Source organism: Musca autumnalis, unplaced genomic scaffold, assembly GCF_047663935.1.
Source record: "Musca autumnalis isolate F117 unplaced genomic scaffold, ASM4766393v1 scaffold_5, whole genome shotgun sequence".
Classification (NCBI taxonomy): Eukaryota; Metazoa; Arthropoda; class Insecta; order Diptera; family Muscidae; genus Musca; species Musca autumnalis.
In genome coordinates, this window is record NW_027412088.1 from 1,469,166 (window position 1) to 1,495,010 (window position 25,845).

A 25,845-nucleotide genomic window follows, 5' to 3' on the forward strand; every position below is an offset into this window, starting at 1 on the left:
TTCGCACCTCGAATCTAACACACTGGACGAGTGTCTTCCATCTATCACAACATGATCAATCTGATTTTTTGTTTTCCCATCCGGGGATATCCACGTAGCCTTCTGTATGTCGAGGTGTGGGAATCTGGTGCTGCTCACTACCATGTTCTTTGCCGCTGCAAAATTAATCAGCCTCATTCCGTTGTCGGATGTTACCTCATGAAGACTGAATTTGCCGACCGTGGGACCGAGTAAATGTGGTATTTCTAGGAAGGGAAAGCTTAAAGCTTTGTTCCAGAACTAAAAAGTTTTTAAAATTTTTACGACTTTTACACATTTTACCAGAAAACCCGTTCCCGTACACAAAAATGTTGTAAAATTTTCACTTCTCTTTAAACAAAAATGGCGCCGAATGACGCTCTCTTTAAAAACTTTTTATTCGACAAATTTGAGCGTTTAAAAAATAGTAACATGAATGCCGGCGTCTGGTACGCCGACATTGATATTTGTTCCAGCTTTTTTGACGTTTTTTCCATTTTTGCGTTCCCAAACTTTTTGAAAAGACTTGTGTGAGAACAATTTTTCTCTCTTTCTCTCTTTTATGAGTTTTACTATTAAAAAGTACGGGAATAAAGCATATATGTGTTCAAATTTATAGCTAATATTATACAAATTTTTAGGAGTTTCCCAATGTGGCGAAATAAGCCTCTTTACTTTTATGTATCCCATCAACGAGCGCATCATCAGAAAAAGCTTTTTCAAGTGCTGGATCAATAGTGACAGCAAAAAGGTCAAATTTAAGCCCTTTGACGATAAACAGGATGCTATTCATACAAGACAACTACGATATATTTAATAGTTTAATATAAAAAAATAATTTTTTTATGTGTAATTTTAATTCCAAATCCTTAAATTAAAAAATTGCTCTGTTCCAGAACCTGCAAGAAGCTACTATTCTTTACTACGATAGCATTTTTCCCTTTATGTTATCGGAAAAAATAGTAAAAATTAGTAGATTCTTGCAGTTCTGGAACAGACCAAATATGAATTTCTTTGTTTTACAAATAAAATTTTTTAATAAAAATGTATGCAATACCTATTTTAAATTGTTGTTTAAAATACCTATGTGTGTACATATATATTATATTAATTACGAATGATGTCGTGGAAACGGGTTAATTCGTGTACGTATTTCGAGAAGCGAACAACGTACTTCAAACTCTCGTGTGAACATGACTTTAAAAATAATAAAAATATTGTTTTATTAACAAAATCACATTTAATTGCATATTTTTTTATCATTTTATTTAAAAAAATCGCACTTTTCCATTATTCCTCGATCAACGAAACCAATTATTAACAAAAGCTTTGTTCCTTTACTTTTTTAATGGTAAAAGTGGTAAAAGCATAGAATAATGAATGTATCGACGACGGAATGCTCCCACCGAGTATGTTCGAATTGAGTTTGGTGACCAAGAAACTCAAGATAAAATGCCAAAAAAAAAATACAAGTTAAAAAATATTTTGTGGCAAAAGAATACATGTGGCTAGTTTTTGATGTGAACTATAATCTCAGATAAAAATATCCAAGAAAATATTGTAATTTTCCCCAAAAAACGTGACTTGACCGCGGAAAAATTGAGTAGTCCTTCGTCTATACATTCATTAGTCTATGGTAAAAGAGAAATCTGTCAAAATTGCTCTATCATGACCAGTATTACCAGAAAATTAAAGAAACGAAAAAATGGTACATCTGGTAGCAATGCCAAAAAGAAACATAAAAGTTCACTTTTCTTCTTTTATTTTACAGTTTTTAACTTTGTTTTGTCAGCACTCGCTTTTTTTCTTCTGTTTTTTGTTCATTTTTTTTCTTTATTGTCAAATAATCGTCAAACAAATGTCGAAAAATCAGTTCTACAATTTTTTACCCGAAGAAATTTGTCTGGTAGCCTGTGGTAGAAGAGAATGGTATTTTTGCTCTCTTCTCTCCCTATCTCTTCAAAATAGCTTCCAGTTTTACCTTTTTTGGGGGTTTAGAAACGTTTGCAGGTTAAAAGTGGTAACAAATGGTAACCTCATCTACTTTTTTATTTTTGCAATATGGTAACACTGAAACACCTTTTCTGTTTTTGGCGAATGGGGTAACATTTTTAGGTGTACGTTAGTTTTTTCGTAAGCTAAATCAAAATAAACAAGAATGGCGAACCAAAAAATTACAGATGTAAAATAATCTTTTAAATGAATCTAGTTCAGAATCAGATGACGACCTGGCTGTTTTAATGGAATTGATAACGACATTAATGTATATGACAAAATATTAAGAACTAAAAGCCAAATTAAAGAAAAAAATGAAATTGTTTTAACAAAGAAGTCCTCAGGAGGATCAGTGGTTTGGCACTATTTTGGTCAATTAGTAATTGCAAACAAACCTATGCTAAAAAAAGTTCCAACTTTGCTTCGAGGAGTCTCCTATGCGACTAAAAGGGTGAGTAAATGTGGTATTTCTAGGAAGGGAAAGCTTAAAGCTTTGTTCCAGAACTAAAAAGTTTTTAACATTTTTACGACTTTTACACATTTTACCAGAAAACCCGTTCCCGTACACAAAAATGTTGTAAAATGTTCACTTCTCTTTAAACAAAAATGGCGCCGAATGACGCTCTCTTTAAAAACTTTTGATATTTGTTCCAGCTTTTTTGACGTTTTTTCCATTTTTGCGTTCCCAAACTTTTCGAAAAGACTTTTGTGTGAGAACAATTTTTCTCTCTTTCTCTCTTTTATGGGTTTTACTATTAAAAAGTACGGGAACAAAGCGTATATGTGTTCAAATTTATGGCTAATATTATACAAATTTTTAGGAGTTTCCCAATGTGGCGAAATAAGCCTCTTTACTTTTATGTATCCCATCAACGAGCGCATCATCAGAAAAAGCTTTTTCAAGTGCTGGATCAATAGTGACAGCAAAAAGGTAAAATTTAAGCCCTTTGATGATAAACAGGGTGCTATCCATACAAGACAACTACGATATATTTAATAGTTTAATATAAAAAAAATATTTTTTATGTGTAATTTTATTCCAAATCCTTAAATTAAAAAATATGAATTTCTTTGTTTTACAAATAAAATTCTTTAATAAAAATGTTTGCAATACCTACAGTGCTGCTCAAAACATTTGCAACTGGAATGACTACTCCACTTTTTATATAGTCCTGAGGTCATTTATAGATTTGAAATGCAAATATTGTTGTAGGTCGATTGTTTATTGAACCCTTTTTACAGATTTAAAAAAGAATTAGCAATAATTGCACTTATTTTACAAAAATACACGAAACAAAGCTCGGACTCACTTTTGGTCCTGATCAAAACATTTGCAACTTAGAAAATTTGATTCAAAATATGAAGATATGATTTGTGTTTTGATAACATATTGTGAGTTTAATATTTTATTTATTATCTGGACACATCATAAAGGTATCCAGGTAACTAAATAAATTAATATATCCTTTTGAATCCTGTCTCTAAGGATAATTATTAAATACAAAAGTGTTATTAGATATTTAATAGCGTAGAGTCCATTTTAGGGTCTCGGAACCTTTTATATGAATTCAGATCACTTAAGCTGGTCGGGTCCGATAAGGACACAAAAAATATTTGCAAAAAATTGCTAGTTTTACGTGGTTATACATATTTTTAGTGGCGGTATTACGCCAAAGAACCCTCTTATATGACATTTGTGGTTTGTACATGGTGCGATTTCGACATATTATATGTCGGTTTAGTTTTTAAATCCAATAAATATCTCAACCTTATGCCTCTAGTACCATCTCTGTCCATAAAAATACCTTCAGGTCAATATAAAACACCATCTTCGTTTTGGGTCAACTTTTTTGTATAAGGGGACAAATTCGATTATCATTCGACTTGGTGATCAAGTACATTTTTAAAGTCATATAACTCAAATACTGATTTAAGTCGACGAAAAATATTCGATTTTATAACTCCAAAAATCAATTCCAAACATTTTTTGCAAAATTTATATGAAAATATGAACTTTTCTTGGAAATTATTGTTTTCCTAAAATTTGCCCATATTGGTACACCGGTATCTATGGTATGTGTCAGAGGGTTTTGTTTAGATTTATCGATGTAAAGCCTTTATTTAAAGTCTGTTGATGACCTCTGAGGGATCTGCTTAATAATTCGCATCATTATTTGATTATCCCCTGCAGTATATCTAGTTGTACATTCCCCTCCTTCTCATCTTATCGCAATTGTAGTACTTTTTACGCGGTATACAGCTCAATTTTAAATATTGTCATGTTCTTATATTTATTTCTGGACTGCGTTGAATCCACATTTTTCAGAAATAAAAAATTTTCATTTCTTTTATACAAATTTCGGACCATAACTTTTGTTTTTATTAACAAATTAGAAATGTCTTGTTTTCGGCATATTTGTCTGTCAAAATTAAACATAGGCGGCATAAAATGTATTTCCCATGAAAGCTTTTTGCCCCCTTCTTCTGATTAAAAATCATTTTATGCCAATCAATACAAAAAACTCAACAAAAATTACGTAATAAATATTCGAACCACGGAGTTGCATATGTTTTGAGCAGGCTAAAACACGTGATCCCCGGATATTTCACACATTTCTGTAACATAAGCGTTAAGAACTGAATAATCATTTTAAAATCTTGAATGTAGTGTCAATAAAGAATCAAATTGCAAAAATAAATATATTTCAAAACATAAAATGTTCTTAAAAATAGTCTAAATGTGATATAGGCATTTGAGTTGCAAATGTTTTGAGCAGCACTGTATTTTAAATTGTTGTTTAAAATACCTATGTGTGTACATTAATTACGAATGATGTCGTGGAAACGGGTTAATTCGTGTACGTATTTCGAGAAGCGAACAAAGTACTTCAAACTCTCGTGTGAACATGACTTTAAAAATAATAAAAATATTGTTTTATTAACAAAATCACATTTAATTGCATATTTTTTTTATCATTTTATTTAAAAAAAAATCGCACTTTTCCATTATTCCTCGATCAACGAAACCAATTATTAACAAAAGCTTTGTTCCTTTACTTTTTTAATGGTAAAAGTGGTAAAAGCATAGACTAATGAATGTATAGACGACGGAATGCTCTCACCGAGTATGTTCGAATTGAGTTTGTGACCAAGAAACTCAAGATAAAATGCCAAAAAAATACAAGTTAAAAAATATTTTGTGGCAAAAGAATACATGTGGCTAGTTTTTGATGTGAACTATATTCTCAGATAAAAATATCCAAGAAAATATTGTAATTTTCCCCAAAAAACGTTACTTGACCGCGGAAAAATTGAGTAGTCCTTCGTCTATACATTCATTAGTCTATGGTAAAAGAGAAATCTGTCAAAATTGCTCTATCATGACCAGTATTACCAGAAAATTAAAGAAACGAAAAAATGGTACATCTGGTAGCAATGCCAAAAAGAAACATAAAAATTCACTTTTCTTCTTTTATTTTACAGTTTTTAACTTTGTTTTATCAGCACTCGCTTTTTTTCTTCTGTTTTTTGTTCATTTTTTTTTTCTTTATTGTCAAATAATCGTCAAACAAATGTCGAAAAATCAGTTCTACAATTTTTTACCCGAAGAAATTTGTCTGGTAGCCTGTGGTAGAAGAGAATGGTATTTTTGCTCTCTTCTCTCCCTATCTCTTCAAAATTGCTTCCAGTTTTACCACTTTTGGGGGTTAAGAAACGCTTTGCAGGTTAAAAGTGGTAACAAATGGTAACCTCAGGTAAGTAAAGGAACGCTACTATTATTTTCACAATTTCCACTTCTACACATGGTATAAGTAAAGAGGTAGATTTAAATGGAAAAAATCTATAGACTCCTTGTTTTTCCTGAATTCCTAAAACATCAAAATTAGTAAACACAAAAGCAACAAGTGGGTTTGTTTACAATACCAATGTTGAGCATTTTATAAAAAAACACGAAAAACGAATGCAGGTCCAAGGTTTTTCCACATAATCGAGTTGTGGATATGATAAAATGTTTGTTTCAATGAAAAGCTGACAAATTTCTTCCATACAAATGTTCTTAAAACTATTTTAAAAGCCATTGAATTCGATTGCTTTTAAAATTGTTTGGTATATAATTCAAACAGCAAACACATACAAAGATTGTGTATATTGTTTTGGCCTTTTTATGAACAGTCGAAAGAAAAAATTTAAATAGACAGGAATCTTTAGCTAACCTTTCTTATTAAACCATGCTTCTACAGTGTTTTCTAATCACATGGTTTTGTTTTGTTTCTTTTAATTCGTTATTTTTCTATGATGCACTAAGAAAGCGGACTCTTTCTTAATATGCCTAAGCTCTATATTATGTACAGTGAGTGTCAAAAATATTCGGTTTTGAATTTTACCAATAATAACACCTCAGTATTTTAGAAACCCCTGCCCAAAAACCAAAATGTTGGCCCTGTGGAAATAAACAGCCTGTTTTTGTACCAAAAATATTTTTCAAACGTATCGTTCGTACTCAAACGAATCTGTTTAAAATTGGTTTTAATAAAAAAGTAAAGCATTCGTTTGGTTCCGAAAATCTTTGAAATGCAACCCCTATTTTTGGTCCGATTCATGCCAAATTTTGGGACTGGACATATTTTTGGCTTCTGATTAAATGGCAATCGAAACATATGACATATGCAAAATTATGAAACAAATATTTCAATAATAGGTACAAACATGTTTGTATGTACAATTTTTCTGTTTAAAATCCTTTTCAGACAAGTCAATAAAATAGAGAAATGTATAACCACAGCCTCAACCTTCAAAATACCGAAAATCGTGAGCTATCGTTCTATGGGGGGTATACGAAGGCCTGAACCGACAAATTTTAGGTGGAAAGTTGTTTACCCACAAGGAAGACTTAATACCAAATTTCAGCCATTTTGGCGGGATATTGAGGCCACAACCTTAAAAATACCGAAAATCGGGAGGTACCTCCAAGGAAGACTTAATATCAAATTTCAGCCATTTTGGAGGGATATTGAGGCCACAACTTTCAAAATACCAGAAATCCGGAGGTACCGTTCTATAGGGGCTATATGAAGACGTGGACCTATATCGACAAATTTCTGGTTGAAACTTTTATACCCCCAAGGAAGACTTAATACCAAATTTCACCCATTTTGGAGGGATATTGAAGCCACAACCTTCAAAATACCAGAAATCCGGAGGTACCGTTCTATGGGGGCTATATGAAGACGTGGACCTATATCGAAAAATTTCAAGATGAAACTTTTATACCCCCAAGGAAGACTTAGTACCAAATTTCGGAGGGATATTGAGGCCACAACCTTCAAAATACCAGAAATCCGGAGGTACCGTTCTATGGGGGCTATATGAAGACGTGAAGCTATACCGAGAAATTTAAGGTGGAAAGTTTTATACCCCCAACGAGCAAAACTGACAGTCAAAATTGATCGTGTGTAACCCACTTTAGAGAATAAAGGTTGATAACAATGAATAATCGCGTCACGCGACGCTCATTGTGTGATCGGCAAACTGAACGGACGTGTTTCAAAAACTTCAGGTGTTAAAAAGAACGACGCTCCACCAATGAAATAGTGATTTCATACAGCAAAAGCTAATGGAAATTAATAAATTAAACTGAGGAACTGATGTTACTAAAAACTAAAACAAAAACTGAAGAAACTACAACAAAACCTAAAACTAAGAAAATAAGTATAATGAATTTAAACATTTTAGTAGATAAGGCTCCGTGTACCATAAATGAGGAAGCTCTCAGTGGTATAAGCACGGTAAAAGCGTTCGAAGGTGAATCTAAGGAAATCAACGCCTACAGAGAGACAATTGTTGATGCCCGCAAGCTGAATATGAAACGTAATTTCTTCTCTGTAGTGCGATTCTCTAACTCATTTTTTGAGTTATCGACAAAAATCGGTAACATTAAAATGCAAAATTATGAACGAAAAGTGTAAATAAAAGTTGACAACACTGTTGCACTGTTGAGTTGGAGAATCGCACTACTGGTCTGGGTTTTGGTCTATTGTGGTTCGTTATTTATGCCTCATACTCTTTGGCCTTATGGTATGGTGTTGGCTTGGTCTTGAAGAACTATCATGGTGATCATAAGTATAGCAATTATGATCGTGGTATTTTTGTGACCCTGTTTTTTAATTTTTCTTTAGCAAGGGGTTTGAATACAGTATGCTGTAATTCAACTAACAGAAGCATGATGGCCGATAAAGGTAGAGTTACATTAGGCAAATATTTGCTCCAGCGACCGGCAGTGTGTGCTTACTGAGAGCAAGTGAGCATAAATTCCATGTATTATTAACACTCACTTGATCTCAGTAAGTGCACAATGCCGGTCGCTGGAGCAAATATTTGCCTAATGTGACCTTACCTTAAGAGTAAGACACGCTCGAATCTAGCTGCCATTAAAAAGGTTGACCTTACGCAAAGGACATTGTTGCAGTTTATATATTCGATTCTGAACAGAATGAATGGGAGTAAACAGATGTGGAAGGAACACTGCCCAACCGTTTTACAGTATTTTCATAAATAACCGCCTAAATACAACTTCATTTGTGGATCCTATTTCCTTTTGGGTTTTAAAGAAGACTTGCCAATTTGGGTTTTAAAGAAGTATTGCCAATTTGGGTTTTAAAGAAGTATTGCCAATTTGGGTTTTAGAGAAGTATTGGGTTTTAAAGAAGTATTGCCAATTTGGGTTTTAAAGAAGACTTGCCAATTTGGGTTTTAAAGAAGTATTGCCAATTTGGGTTTTAGAGAAGTATTGGGTTTTAAAGAAGTATTGCCAATTTGGGTTTTAAAGAAGACTTGTCAACTTGGGTTTTAAAGAAGTATTGCCAATTTGGGGTTTAAAGAAGACTTGTCAATTTGGGGTTTAAAGAAGTATTGCCAATTTGGGTTTTAAAGAAGACTTGTAAACTTGGGTTTTAAAGAAGTATTGCCAATTTGGGTTTTAAAGAAATATTGCCAATTTGGGTTTTAAAGAAGAGTTGTCAATTTGGGTTTTAGAGAAGTATTGCCAATTTGGGTTTTAGAGAAGTATTGGGTTTTAAAGAAGAGTTGTCAATTTGGGTTTTAGAGAAGACTTGCCAATTTGGGTTTTAAAGAAGTATTGCCAATTTGGGTTTTAAAGAAGTATTGCCAATTTGGGTTTTAAAGAAGAGTTGTCAATTTGGGTTTTAGAGAAGACTTGCCAATTTGGGTTTTAAAGAAGTATTGCCAATTTGGGTTTTAGAGAAGTATTGCCAATTTGGGTTTTAGAGAAGTATTGGGTTTTAAAGAAGTATTGCCAATTTGGGTTTTAAAGAAGAGTTGTCAATTTGGGTTTTAGAGAAGACTTGCCAATTTGGGTTTTAAAGAAGTATTGTCAATTTGGGTTTTAAAGAAGACTTGTCAATTTGGGTTTTAGAGAAGACTTGCCAATTTGGGTTTTAAAGAAGTATTGCCAATTTGGGTTTTAAGGAAGACTTGACAATTTGGGTTTTAAAGAAGACTTGCCAATTTGGGTTTTAAAGAAGTATTGCCAATTTGGGGTTTAGAGAAGTATTGGGTTTTAAAGAAGATTTGTCAATTTGGGTTTTAGAGAAGACTTGCCAATTTGGGTTTTAATGAAGTATTGCCAATTTGGGTTTTAAAGAAGTATTGCCAATTTGGGTTTTAGAGAAGTATTGGGTTTTAAAGAAGTATTGCCAATTTGGGTTTTAAAGAATTATTGCCAATTTGGGTTTTAAAGAAGAGTTGTCAATTTGGGTTTTAGAGAAGACTTGCCAATTTGGGTTTTAAAGAAGTATTGCCAATTTGGGTTTTAAAGAAGTATTGCCAATTTGGGTTTTAAAGAAGTAGTGCCAATTTGGGTTTTAAAGAAGACTTGTCAACTTGGGTTTTAAAGAAGTATTGCCAATTTGGGTTTTAAAGAAGTATTGCCAATTTGGGTTTTAAAGAAGTATTGCCAATTTGGGTTTTAAAGAAGTATTGCCAATTTGGGTTTTAAAGAAGACTTGCCAATTTGGGTGTGCGTGGACTATAGGGCACTTAATAAAATGATAGTTAGGGACTATTATCCTCTTCCTTTAACTGAGGACTGTTTAGAGTACCATGAGGGAAAATCATGGTTCACAATAATGGATTTGAAATCCAGTTTCTACCATGTGAGGCTAGAAGAGGACGCGGTAAAATACACATCATTTTGGTCTATCCTAATACAAAAACAGGATGATGGAGTCTTTCACCCAGTGGCCTACTTCTCGGAGAGAAGCATTGTCGCGGAAACAAGTTACCACAGCTTCGAGCTAGAAACTTTAGCAATCATATATTCACTACGAAGATTTAGAGCATACCTATAGGGAATACAATTTAAAATAGTGACGGACTGTAATTCACTCGCGTTAACACTAGCAAAAAGAAACTATAGTTACACCATCGTTCATAGGGCAGGCGAAAAAATAGCCCAAGTGGACGCGTTGTCCAGAGTAGAGCAGGGTAGCAACTATGGAAGTAGAGGATATAGATTTTCAGCTATGCGCAGGCTAAGGATAAGGACGTGATCGAATTAAAGGCGAAATTGGAACAGGGCCCTGTAAATGGATATGATATGGTAAATGGGGTGGTTATTAGAACGATGATTTACGATTTTTCGTCCCGAAGGACATGGAAACTGAAGTGATTAGAAATATTCATGAGAAATTGGGTCACCTGTGAGTAGAAAAGTGTTATTTGAAAATAAAAGATCACTATTGGTTCCCAGAGATAAAGCAAAAGATAGAAAAATATAATATATATGGTATGAAAGAGATTAGAGACAAGGCCGAAATAGCTATTGCGAGGACGCAACAATATAACGAACAGCGATCTGAGGAAAATGGTATCAAAGAAGCGTGTAATATGAGATTGTGGAAGACAGATGACACCGGTAACGGGATCTAGGGCTGCTTTGACCCATGTATATAGTTGTAAATAAATTGTACTTAGTAGTCGTTAAGTAGTTTAAGTATGTAGTCCCATAGTTTAAGTACACTATACACTTGCGTAGTTAATTTAACCCCCATGTGACCGCGGTCACACCTATCAGGTTGGCCGAGCTATAGTCGAATAGTAATTAACACATATATTTTAAGTAAAACACATATCGATGTATTCGATTGTATTTGAGTAATCGATTGTATTTCAGTAATCGTAATGTGTAATGAGTCAAAATACATTTTTGAAAGATGATAATTGGCCCGTATGGCGGATTTTTACAAGTTTCAGTATCTAAAAATTTCTCTCCCATCGTATGCATGCGTTTTCAGCGAAATTCTGTAACAAACAACAAAATTTCAGCTCAAGACGTTTTGTCTCTTTCTATCGTCTTTTTCAGACGTTTTCGTTTGTATTTTGTTTGTTATAAAAATCAAATCAAGAGAAATCAAAAGTTTCTTTTGGTTTTCACGCACATACAAACATCATTGGATACAAAAACCAAAATGTGTTTTTGTGTGTGACAAAAACGAACGAATCGGAAAATTTGAGTTACAAAAACAGGGTGTAAAAAATGATTCACGGCAACCCTATAACTTAGAATAACACTGGTCAACACGGCTTTTGTTTCAACCGCAGTTGTTGTTGTTTCTAAATGAAATCGGAGAGCTATTTTCAAATCTGGTAACGGTTTTTCTCCATCAGCTCTTGTTCTTGAGATATTTCGTTATTTTCGGATACAAACAAATATTTTTTTGCGGGTTTTTCGACACTAATATATTAAGAAGATGTTGTACGCTCGATACAAAATGTTTTTTGAAATAATTATGGCGAATATTTATCAAAAAATATAGAAAACATACGATGAATCTTGTAAAAATAGCATATTTTGAGTACTTTAAGCTGTAATTACGTCATCGGGGGAAGTCATAGAAGCTTCATATGGCATTCCGGATATGATCAGGGTGTCTGCTATATAGTCCTATATTCAAATATTTAATTTAAAGTTCATAGCGCCCACGATTCGCCCATAACCTAAAAATCGTCATGAAGACTGCCATTGAAAAGTAAATGGCATATTTGGTAATGATATCACAGGTTAATGATTTCCCTTTAGCAGTCTTCATGACGATTTTTAGGTTATGGGCGAATCGTGGGCGCTATGAACTTTATGTTATATATTTGAATACAGGACTATATAGTAGACACCCTGAGCATATCCATATGAAGCTTCTATGACTTCCCCCGATGACGTAATTACAGCTTAAAGCAGGCATGACCAAAAAGAGAACGGAGAAAATGTAAATGTATTCAAAATATTGGCAACTTATAACAGTGTGTTAGTAAGTTTGTATTCACGTAAGCTATAAAACAATAACAAATCAAAACATTTGTTATCTTTTGTACGCTCTTTCTGTGCATTCGGGTCGTGTGCGTGTAAATTGCCGAAAATCATCGGCACCGCCGTGCCAAATGTGACCATGCTTGGCTTAAAGTACTCAAAATATGCAATTTTTACAAGATTCATCGTATGTTTTCTATATTTTTTGATAAATACTCGCCATAATTATTTCAAAAAACATTTTGTATCGAGCGTACAACATCTTCTTAATATATTAGTGTCGAAAAATCCGCAAAAAAAATATTTGTTTGTATCCGAAAATAACCAAATTCTGGGCAAAACTCGTAAAAACCGATTTTGAGCTATATCTCAAGAACAAGAGCTGATGGAGAAAACCCGTGACCAGATTTGAAAATAGCTCGCCGATTTCATATAGAAACAACAACAACTTCGGTTGAAACATTCAACTTTTTAAATTTTGTTGAGCAGTGTAATAAATAAAATTTTGTTAATCCTGTTTTCGGTTCGTCAAAAATATTCGGTTTTTTTAACTTTTATAAATATTTTGTTAAATAACGGGTTATTATAGATATTTTTCCGCAATATTAATCAATGCTAATAGAACCTTTGCTCCTGTTTGAAAAAATAATACAGTTATACCAAATTATTATAATTTGGCGCCAAGAAAAAAGCTATCCTAGAAAGGGGAAAATCTGTTATATTTCGGTACAAAACGGCAGAAATAAACAGAAATTTTGCTTTTTTTTAATATTAAGTTGAAAGTTGAAGTTGAAAACATGTGCAATAGTCTCAAAAATATATGAATAACAGTTTTCATGAAACAAATAATTCAGCCAAAACCAAAGATTTGGTGAGAAGATAGTGGAATCCTGTGAAAAATTACGGCTAAACCTTGTAACACATAATAAGTCATTGGTAAATACATGTATCCCTGAAGTACACAAAATGGCCGGAAACTTGGTGGTATGATGATTTTTCTTCTTAGGTCTTCAAAACTAACTCCATTTCATCAAAATTCTTATGTACATAAGGTTTTTATGTATGTACTTCAAGGCGAATCTTCTGGATTCTTTGTTTCGTGCATAAACCGTCAGGTTGAGATGTGTTACAAGGCTATGTAAAGCTTGTTACCTTATGATTTTTTGGAATGTAAGTGTTGATTCATTCTTCTTAAACTCATTTAAGACTCGTTGACCAATTTCAGGAAAAAAATATTCCATTATCTTCCCACCCAATCATTGGTTTTGGCTGAATTATTAGTTAAATGAAATCTGTTATTTCTATATTACTGTGACGGTTGCACATGTTTTTAACTATATTCGACTAATTATTAAAAAATAAGTACAATTTCTGTTTATTTCTGCCCTTTTTATTATGAAATATAACAGATTTTCCCTTTTATTGGATAGCGTTTTTCCTTGGCGCATAAATTTAATAAATTGGTATAAAATGTATTATTTTTGAACACAGGATCAAAGGTTCGCATATTCGCATTTATTAATCTGTGTACTAATATTGCGGAAAAAGATCGATAATAACCAGTTATTTAGCAAAGTATTTAAAACGTTAAAACCGAATATTTTTGACGCATCGGAAACAGGGTTAACAAACTTTTATTTATTATTCTAGATTATACGGTTACGGTGGATCCATGTTATACACATTTTTTAATTGCCACAGGGCCAACATATTTTTAGTATTTGATTTTTGGTTATTTCGCAGGGATTTCTAAAATACTGAGGTGTTATTATTGGTAAAATTGAAAAACGAATATTTTTGACACTCGCTGTATATAACAAGTGAGCAAAGGCTATAGTCGGGACGGGGCCGACCATGTGATACCCTACACCACTACCCCTGTTCATAAGCTTTTCACTGGTAAACATTTCTTTTAGGGAATATAATCCGACTACCACCAAAAATAATATGCCTCTTTCTTTCTGGGACCCCCATAAGCAACCAAACTTTCGTGACCGTCCGATCAAAATTACGACCTGTAGCTTGATTGCAAAAAATAGAAGAATTGGATGCATTACCGACTATTGTGGTATCTCTCTTGTTTGAACACCTTCGCCAACCTGCTTTACACCAATGTAAAGGTAATATTTTCTTCGTTCATTGACAGGTTTTGCCGCTGGAATACCCCTACTAGAAGCCAATATATTCACAAAGAATAAAACTTTGAATTTGTCTCCAAATGAGTTTTTCCCCATTCCGACCCCTAAATATTATCCGACTATCACCAAAATCAATAGGCTTCTTCCTCTGTGGGACCCGCATCAACTCCCAAAAAATTCGTGACGATCCGATTAAAATTGCGACCTGTAGCGTGATTACAAACAAATCGAAAAATGGGATGCATTACCGACTATTGCGATATCTCTGTTGTTTGAGCAGCTACGACAACTTACTTTACATCGTTGTAAAGGTGATATTTTCTACTTTCCTTGCCAGGTTTTGCTTTTGATATACCTCTTAAAGAAACAGAGATATTGGCTTTGAAATAAAACGTAGACCTTTTCTCCAAATAAGTTTTTGCCCATTCCGACCCCTAAATGTTATCCGACCTACATTAAAGTCAGTAAGCTTCTTCCTCTGTGGGACCCCCATTAACCCTCAAATTTTCGTGACGATCCGCTCAAAATTGCAACCTGTGGCGTGATTACAAAATAATCGGAAAATGGGATGCATTATCGACTATTGCCATATCTCTGCTATTTGACCACCTACGACAACCTAATTTACATCGCTGGAAGGGTGATATTTTCTACTTTCCCTGCCAGTTTTGCTTTTGATATACCTCTTAAAGAAACAGAGATATTGGCTTTGAAATAAAATGTTGACCTTTCTCCAAATAAGTGTTTGCCATTCCGACCCCTGAATATTATCCGACCATCACCAAAATCAATAGATTTCTTTCTCTTTGGGACCCCCATTAACCCCCAAAATTTCGTGACGATTCGATCAAAATTGCGACCTGTAGCGTGATTTCCTAAAAAATAGAAAAATGGGATGCATTATCGACTATTGCCATATCTCTGCTATTTGACCACCTACGACAACCTACTTTACATCGTTGTAAAAGTGATATTTTCTACTTTCCTGGCCAGGTTTTGCTTTTGATATACCTCTTAAAGAAACAGAGATATTGGCTTTGAAATAAAATGTTGACTTTTCTCCAAATAAGTGTTTGCCCATTCCGACCCCTAAATATTATCCGACCATCACCAAAATCAATAGGCTTCTTCATCTGTGAGACCCCCATTAACCCTCAAATTTTCGTGACGATCCGATCAAAATTGCTACAGGTCGTGATTTCCAAAAAATAGAAAAATGGGATGCATTACCGACTATTGCGATATCTCCGTTATTTGGTTAACTACGCCGACCTAGTTTGCATCATTGTAAAGACGGTATGTTTTACTTTCATAGTCAGGCTTTGCTTTTGGAAAATTTTCAACCAAAGCTGTGATATTCGTCAATATAATTAAAATCGCAAAAATTAGAATTGGGGTTTTATTTGCTACTATTGTGATATCTTCGTTGTTTGATCACCTACGAGCACCTACTTTACATGATTAGAAAGGCGATATTTTCTGCTTTCATTGTCAGGTTTTGCTTTTGGTATACCCCATATAGAAGCTGAGATATTCGCTTTGGAAAAAAACATTGTCTTTTTATCCACCCAAGTTTTTTGCCCTTTCCGACCCCTAAATATTATCCGACCATCACCAAACTCAATAGGCTTCTTCCCCTCCGGGACCCCCATCAACATCCAAAATTTCGTGACGATCCGATCAAAATTGCGACCTGTAGCGTGATTACAAGGTTTAGATGGACAGACGGACAGACGGACGGACTGACGGACGGACACACATAGCCAGATCGACTCAGCTCGTCGAGACATTCATTTTGGTATATATAAGTATGGGTCTACGACCATTATTTCGATGCGTTACAAACTTTTTGGCAAAAACCAACTTATAATACCCTCCCCACATAGTGGTGTAGGGTATAAAAATGATCGAATTTGGTATAGTCAAAATTTTCTATATAGATTACTATTGTCACTAATCTATTGATCACATGTCACCTGAACTTTAAGTACACGCAATGCCGAACTAAAAGGTATGGCTGCTATCTTAACCCTCATGAGGATGTAGAATTTTTTCACCACAATTTAACTTCTTTTGAAGGTGTAACTTACGAACCCAATAACGATGTAGGATCTGAAATGATAACGGAAAATATGTTGACCAATGCTCCGTAATTGCGAAGCACAGATCCGAGATCAATTCATTAGGTGGGTTGGATGTTTTAATATGATATAAGAAATTAAGCCTTAACCAAATGTTTCTGATCAAGTTTTATTTTGTTAATGCATAATGTTTCCAATGTTCCATAACTATGTAGGAATTTCCTCCCAAACATAAATAATATATAAAAACATATTTTTCAGAACAATTGTTGAAAATCCGATGGCATTTATTACTGAAACGTTATCAAGCGAATGAATATTTCAAATATGGCCAATTTATGGATTTCGTTGAGCGTAAAAATGAAACACAAATCAGTAAGTGGCCAGAATTTGAAATTACCGAAGATGATGTAGCAGAGTGGCGAAGTAATAAAGAAGAAAACATGTTTCTAGAAGTGGAAGATGTTGATAATACCATTGAACCTGCAGATAAATGTAATGTTACAAAATCATCAGACGACGGAAAAGGTAAGGAATTTAATCAAAGTAGCGACAACAGCGTAGCAGTGCATAATCAAGCTAAAGAACAAAATGCGAATAGTGCTGGTGCATCGGAAAAAAGGCCTGAAGAAATGTGTCGAGAAAGCAATCCTAACAGCAAATCTGGAGAGACATCATCCGCGCCAGCTTCATCGACGTCAGAACGTTGTGAAGACGTTATATTTGGAGAACTTGTAACAGCTATGCTTAAACGAATGGACGAAGATAAGAAGCGTAATATTAAGAAAGAAATTATGAACTTGCTGTTAACATAATAATTATACAGAATTCGAAATTACATGTCAGCAAATTGTTTGAATCATGGTACAGCTGTAAAAAGAAAGGGTAGGCAGAATAATGTAAGAAAATTCTTTTTTTATTTATGATTTTTTTAAGACTTCGTCTTATCGGGCTATAAGGTCTTCGTGATCAATGAAAATTAAGACCATTTCATTTTTCTATCCGACGTTTCTTTGGGATTTCCCAACATCTTCAGGGATAATGTTTTATTAATCTGGCAACGACAACGAATGTAGATACAGGCTGCTTTGCTTTGTGTTGTTTAAACTTCGTCAAAATATTTAAGTTTCACACTCATACAGTGCATGGCATAATTATTTTGACAAGCTTAAAAAAATTATGTGCTTAGTTTTTTTACGGATTAGTCTTCTACAAAAATATGAAAAAATGTTCTGGCTAATCCTTTACTAGAGTACTTAAAATTAGTAATAAATTTTACCAATTCGAATATACGCTTGCACATTTGTAATGGAAATAAAATTTCACTGCGTGGCATAAGTATTTTGACAAAATTGTTCTATTGATTTTTAGACCTAAACAATTAAAAATGTCTTATTTATACTTTTGATTATTAACAGTTATGCCAGGGAATACACTATGGGCATGCACGACAGTAACCGATGAACCCTTGTGTAAGTGTGTGATTGAATAGTGTGTGGCATTCCTTCAATCCATATTGCAAAAATGATGAAATTTCCTCCAGAACTCGATTTTGGGTTGAAGTTTTCCAAATTTTTAATTTCCTCACAAATAATATTTGTTGTTTTCAAGAATTATTTGTTGGTTACTTGGAAAATAAACAAAATTCATAGGATTGAAAGGGGTTCATTTACAAAATCAAAACTATTTTGATTTCAATCCTGCCAAAACTACTCCCAAATACATTGACAAAAACTTCAAAATTTACTAATACTATTACAAATGCTGTCCTGCATGCCCATAGTGTATGCCCGGCATTACGGTATTATAATATAATATATTTCACACACATCTGTACCATTATGGACCCATTTACGGATCGATATTTCAAGGATATAGGGATATTCAAGAGATTTATCAATAAACAACATTTTCGATGGTTTTCTCTTATTATCTCGGAATATTTAGCGGATTTCGACTTTTTATGTGAGTAAGAAAATTTTATCTCTTAAAAATGTGATATTTGAAGGAAGTGCCTTTAAGTTTGAACCCGAAATACGCTCAAAACGTGCTCCACAAAATTCAGCCATACCATAGTAGCAGTGTTCTGCAAATGAATACGTAACACCTCGATCAGTTTACTACCATGCCTGGGAGCATTTGGTCATGAAAATAGCATCAGAAGGACATTTATTTCACAAAGATACCCAAATATACCCGGTTTTTTGACTCTAGCTTGCTGAAAAGTGTGTTTTAAGATGAATTATGTTCAAATATATTTTTATCAGTCTATTATATGCTCTACCAAAATGACTGTGCAGGGTAAATGATTTTTATTAAAAATCTAATTGGCAATTTTTGTAGTTATGCCTTTTCAACCGAGTGGAATAGCAAAATATGACTTCGAGTTATTTTTTTTTCTAATGCCCAGAGGTTCTAGTCTTAATAGAGAACTTGTTTTGACATCGAAATCAGGGTTTAAAATGCTAACGCCATATTAGCAAAAGCACCGAATATTTGCAGCTTTGCCTCCTAAAATTTCTTCGAAATATGTTTAGCAACAATGAACAACGGCAACATGTAGCAACAAATTTCACAAAAATATTGCTAGCGATGCTGATGCTATTTGATATTGTTGCTGTAATAAAAAAGCAACGGGCACGCATACTCATATTTTGCAGCACACATGATCAACACATATCAGAAAAGAGAATAAGCAACATAGTTTTAACGGCTTAGCCATGTTTTCAGCAAACAGTTGTTTTTGAGATCAGGGTTACCAGTGTAATGCATTAAAAATCACGATATAATTAATTCCACTTTTTCGTTCAAAGGACATGTGAATATTTGGTGAAGCCGTTTAAAATATATATTTTTTTTTTATTTTTAAACAATAATAATTAGTTTTCTTTAGGTTCTCCCATATGATGGGAGCATTTTGACATTAAATAACATCTTTTTTATTACTGCGTTGGCAACTCTAATCATAAAAAACATCCTCTCTGGCTAATTCGCTGCGACGAATGGTCGGCCGACTGCTAAATATGTAGCGTGGTTGTCGATTATGCCTAACGAAAAAAAAAGATTAGGCGTAAAAAACCAAATAAGCAAAAATGTACAAAAATAAATATGCGTTCGGTTGCTTAATTAGCCGTGTGTGTGAATATTGTGTAGCAGTTGAAGTGTACAGCTAATGCTAATGTTTTAAGATGCTGGCTTTTAAACCCTGATCGAAATTGTTCAGAAGACAAATAACTGCAGCAATATCTAATCACTAGCTACATTTATCACCGAAACTGTAATTTTAAATTTTGTTACAACTTTCTGTACAACTGTCAAGTACATTTTTACTTGTATGTTAATAATTTATGGGTCTATCTTGTATTGCCACTAAACTTGAGTTGCGTTGTCAGTTGTCTGCGCGACTGAGACGAAATGTTGTACCATTAATGTCAAAAGATGACGTGTCAAAATACTTATGCTGTTTTGCTTTTGTCTCCCTATTAAAACATTGGGCTATCTAATCAGAAATTTAGCTGGAATTTCTTTGATCCATTAATTTTTATTTAGCCGAGGGGTCAAAGAAAATCCCTAAGCTGTTAATATCCCGTTTTATGAATGCTGACAATAATTACACGCCTTCTAAGGCCAATGTAAATTTTGTCATAATTATGCCGGGCACTGTACATTGTTCCTCGAAAATGCAACTACATAAATGTATTAGAAATAAACGTGATACATGTTTGCTTTTTACCTGTGTTGAAAATGCGTATTTTTGATGTTTTGAAACACGCAGCTTCGTGGTTTTTAATTGCAACGGCGTTAAGAAACATAATACTTCGCACATTTTCAGTAATTTGTAGCGCAATTGACGATACAGAAGTCAGGCACAATAGTTAGTTTTCGTATTTTTTACATTCAACGTCTCTTAGCATTAAGAAAATGTATATGTACTTACAAATAATATATCGTCAGTTTTACATCAAAATTTAACTAATTATAGGTTATTAAAAAATTGACACAAGGCATTATATATATAGAGCTGGCAAACCATCGATATTCCCAACATTAAGGGGAGTACACATTATCATTCAAAACTGACAGTCAGCGTACTTTTAGGACAATTTTCCGGCAAATAACAACTTTTATTTAGCTAAAAACTTTTGAAATACAATATATATGGTATTATTTAGAGATTACAAGAAAAAATTTTCAGTTAGGCTTTGATATTCACGAAATAGACCTCGATGACTGTCAGTTTTGCTTGTCAATGTGTACTATACTTTAGATATTTTCGATATAATGTTTTAAATATCGATTGCTATCGATATTATCGTTAAGTTGTCATCGCCATTAATTTGGAGATGAAAATGGCGGAAATGGCAATGATTTTCTTGAAATTATGCTAAAGTAGTGCTCCGAAATGTAAAGGAGAATAAACAACTGCTTTAATTTTATAAAAAATATAAAAAACATTTTGTTTTACAGAAAAATGTGTACGTGTGACTACGGACTTATGGGTACTTTACACGATATGTTATTTTACATATGTTATGTCACTTTGCATATTCCTTTTGTATATAAAAAGTGACAACCCATATGTGAAAAACATATCGTGTAAATTACCCATTACTTTCTTACACACACATAACCGAAAAGCAGCGAAATTTCTATTTATTTCAATGGATTTCAGGTTGGGGTTTTTATTTCGATAATATCGATGGGCAAAACTATCTATCGATATTGGATTTTTAAATAATAATCGATATTATCGATAGTGCCATCGATTTTTTGCCAGCTCTAATATAATAGGGTATATGCATGAATTACAACAACTAAAAAATTTACAAAAACAATATTGTTGTTATTGAAAACTTAATGTCAAAAAAATAATATTACATTATATACATTTTGAAAATGCTCTAAAATAGAAACAAATTGAATCAAAATGTACATATAAAGTATTCTGAACTGCCGTAGGCCATTGTTATTTACGATGAAAAGAAGTATTTTATGGTAGCAAATTTCGAAGTTTCAAACTTCATGAGTAGACCCTATTACATTTTGAAAACCAAATTTACAAAAAAGGTAAAAATACAGGTGATTATCACTTTTACCTTATATAAATATGCCTTGATTTCACTTGGCAAAACCCGGACATTTGTTGTATTTGTCAATACTGTTAATATTTTCGTGCCATTTATATCAAAGGTTTGTACAAAGTGTATATGAGAATTACATACAACCAAACAAAATAATCATTGTTTAATCACCTATCTTTGCAAAATCTGATTAGAAGATACATAATTCTAATCACTTTTCAAACACCTGCATTTTTTTGATTAAGTGTACTTCAATCTTCAGATGTTCAAAATGTGACAAAAAATAACGAAAAAATAGTCACATTATACGGACCTCTTTGATTTATTTTCGATTGCTATAATTTTTTTAATAATTAGAGGGAGTCAATTTTGAGTCTCTTTCTGATCACACAAGGGACTTAATCAGTTTTTGATCACCAAAAGGACTCTTAAAAGACTCCGCAATGTGTTTTTTTTTTGTAAAAATAATCTTTCAAATTCTAAAGCAATTCTCACGATGATGATTTGGTAATTGTTCTATACGTCGATGACTTGATTATTGCTGGAGCCAAGTTGACCTCAATTGAAAAGGTTAAAAAGGACCTGTCCATCAAATTTGAAACGACCGATTGTGGAGTACTGAAATTTACTTAGATCTGAAAATTGAGATTAACAAAAGCAAAATATCAATTTCACAAGCACCAAACTTCAAAAGGTTTTCTACAAATTTGGTATGGCAGAGTGCAATTCCGAGGAACGTCCTATGGAAAGTCCGTGAAAAGTCCTAACCCCAAGTTGCTGCATGAAAGCGAATGTAAGTGTAATCTTCCATATCGTAAATTGCTCGGAAGTTTAATGTACCTGTAGTGCGATTCTCTAACTCATTTTTTGAGTTACCGACAAAAATCGTTAACATTTAAACGCAAAATTATGAATGAAAAGTTCAAATAAAAGTTGAGAACACTCTTGCTATCGTTAGAACTTTACGGCTGATTTTTATTCGTTGCTGACTTACCGAAAAACATCGGTAATTACCGAAATTATTGGCATTTTAATTTTACCGATAATTGTCGGTAACTCAAAAAATGAGTTAGAGAATTGCCATACTGATGCTTTGTTCAAGGTCAGATACAAGTTTAGCTGTTGGATATTTGACACGCTATCAAGAAAATGCGACTGAATTGCACTGGCATAACTTGAAAAGAATAGTAAGGTACCTGAAGGGAACAATATCACATAAAAAATTTAATCCTAATGATGAAACAATAATTGGATTCGTGGATCCTGACTGGGCTTCAGATGCAACTGATAGAAAATCTGTAAGCGGTTACGTCTTGAAAGTATTTGACAGCACAATGTAATGGTGTAGTTAAAAGCAGCAGCCTGTTGCATCCAACGAAGCGGAGTACCAAGCTTCGTGGCAACTACAGAAGCTAAACGAGCCAAACATATCGATATAAAGCACCATTTCGTAAAAGATAATGTTGCTGCTGATAAAATAGAACTGAAATTAATTAATACTAACCACCTGTTTTTGTAACTATTTTTTGTTCGTTCGTCTATATTTCTAATAATTTGGGCATCCATAGCTCAGCCCCTAGACGACATACAGATCTAATTCTTCGTTGACACCTTCTATATATAGTTATGAATTCCTCATTCAAAAATCAGCGTTCCACATTTGTGCTAAGGCGAGTAAATCGATCTACAAAATTTGACAATTCGTGTGAGAACATAAAAGTTTTTTAAAAAAACAGGGGTTAAGGCTGATACATTTACTGAGGCAACAGATCAAAAACGATTTAATACACTAACACTTATTGACATATCCGGTTGAGAGAAGAAATTCTTTAAGTTCTGAATAGGGGCTATTAAAATGTTGACATTGGCCTTTATGAGAAGTATATGTGGGATTAAAAAACACATTCTTAAATATTTATACGTTCCTTTTTGTACATACATTATGAAAGGGTGAAATGCAAAGTGCATTGTGATGGCATTTGAAATCGACACGAAGGCAATAATATCGCAATGCATGCGATCTATCGGATTAACTTGGGATCAGCGTAGATACATATATAGCTCTAAACCGAGTGAGATATTATCGCCCTATGCTCCAATACATTGATACCATCAGATTGGTATATACGCTTACTGTCGGACCATGGCACAATTACCCAGGTAGTGGCATCGTAAAATTTTGAATATGTTATGTCAAATCTTTCTTTATGTTGTTGGGGAAATTACAACAAAAATAATTTTTTTATAAAGGAATTTGACTTTTCATATTCGATCAGCTGGTATGATACCACTACCTGGTAGTTCTGCCATGTGTCGGACCCATTTTAGAGTATTCTTTTTCGACCAATGATATCAATGTTTTCGGCATAAGCTAGTAATATTTGACTTATTGTGTAAATACGTTCCTTTCCACATCTCGCATAATGCTATATAGCAGAATAAAAAAATACTAAATAATTTCAGCGATATTCAAATAAAATAATAAAAATTAAACTAAATGATAATATATTCTATAACGTAATGTGAGCCAATTTTATTAATTACGTTGGTGGCTCCAATTCCAATATCCACTGAACGACATACACGAGCAGAATATTTATTTTTATTTATTCTTTTTACTTCATCTTGTTATACGTTCTGCTTTTCAATGAAATATGCCTGTCCACTTCAAATAACAAAACATCAACAATTATTAGTTTTAATATTTTTATAAATTATCTTTATTGTTTGTGTATATATTTTTATAAGTTACTTTACCAAAACGAGACAGTTACATACAATAAATATATAATAATTTGATTTAGTTTGTTTTATCTAAGGAAATACACTGTACTATGTAAAGAAACGGAATTTCTTAAATCTATAAACTCTGTATTGAGATCGCAATTGTTTTTTTTTGTATGGATCGTATTGCAATTGTGATTCGTAATGCAAAATTCTAATGAAAAATATAAAAATGTTTTTTTACTTTATTTGATTTTGTTTGTTGCAATGCATACCATTGTGCAGCAAATCAGACCAATACAAAACTAATTTCTAAATCTTATCGGGCTACTATCAATAGGACCATGAAGGCGGTTTATAATTTGAACAAGTAAATACAAACACAAGAAATATTAATTTTATTTTAAATCTGAATTATACGGGCATGTTCTGGCATTCACCTATGCACCTCACGTGTATTGAACACACCTAAAGCTGTTCTGCAACACACTTTACACCTACATAGTTGGGGTGTATTCCTCACACTGTGATTTTGATGGCGAGAGCTGAGTGAATCCTTATTTTTAAAGAAACTAATTGAAAATTTCTAGAAAAAAATGCATAGGACTAAAATTGAATGTGTTCTCTATGAGCATTTACAAAAAATATTTAAATTTCTTAACAAAATATCGGGCATGTTTTGGAATTCACCGTCCATCCATTTCACATCACACATGCACTTCACCTGTTAAAGCAATTGCGTTTCCGTATTTCACGTGAAAAGAGCTTTCATATTTCACGAAAGAACTTTGGAAAGCTTTATAAGAGCTTTCAAACCTTATCATTAACAATGAACAAATATCAGTCTGTGTTGGCTCATCAACGAATACGCATGCGTGTGGGTATGCACGCCTTGCTCGTTTGATTTTTTACGAAACAGACGTAAACAAAGAAACGAACTTCTACAAGAGCTACATGTTGAATTTGGAACATTAACAAAAAATACATTTTTATACCCTCCACCATAGGATGAGGGTATATTAAGATTGTCACTACGTTTGTAACTACTCGACATAATATTTTGAAGGTTTTGGCCTCAATATCACACCGAGATGGCTGATATTTGGTATTTAGTCTTCGTTGGGGATATAAAACTTCCCCCAGCACCAAGAGAAATATTTTTTTAAGAAAATTAAATATTTTTTTAAATGCTCATAGAGAACACATTAAATTTTAGTCCTATGCAATTTTTTGTAGAAATTTTCAATTAGTTTCTTTAAAAAATAATAAAAAATAATACAGTGTGAGGAATACACCCCCAACTAGGTTAAAGTGTCCCAGCAAAATGTTCGATGCCAAAGATGCTATTCATGAATGGATGCAAGTGAAATGGAATGTAATTTTTTTGGCATCTTCACTCATTCTTTTTACAAGAGCGTGACCCCCAAAAAAATGCAATTCATTTTCAGATCCTAAGCATGTCATCTTTGCTAACTCGGTGGAATGAC

General features: G+C 33.2%; 1 protein-coding gene across 3 annotated transcripts in view; it reads left to right on the forward strand.

Moving 5' to 3' along the window:
• LOC141406737 (uncharacterized) overlaps positions 1 to 25,845 on the forward strand; it is a 95,233-nt gene that overhangs the window by 16,458 nt on the left and 52,930 nt on the right. The window contains exons 2-3 of one of the 3 annotated variants that reach the window (XM_073992703.1): positions 16,815 to 16,928; positions 17,007 to 17,393. The exons of 1 other annotated variant lie outside the window; for it this stretch is intronic. In XM_073992703.1, the coding sequence (XP_073848804.1) occupies positions 16,815 to 16,928; positions 17,007 to 17,368 (476 nt within the window). In that variant the 3' untranslated portion in view covers positions 17,369 to 17,393. Of the gene's footprint in view, positions 1 to 16,814; positions 17,394 to 25,845 lie in introns of those variants that run through there. One more of the 3 variants, XM_073992702.1, reaches the window with a different exon arrangement.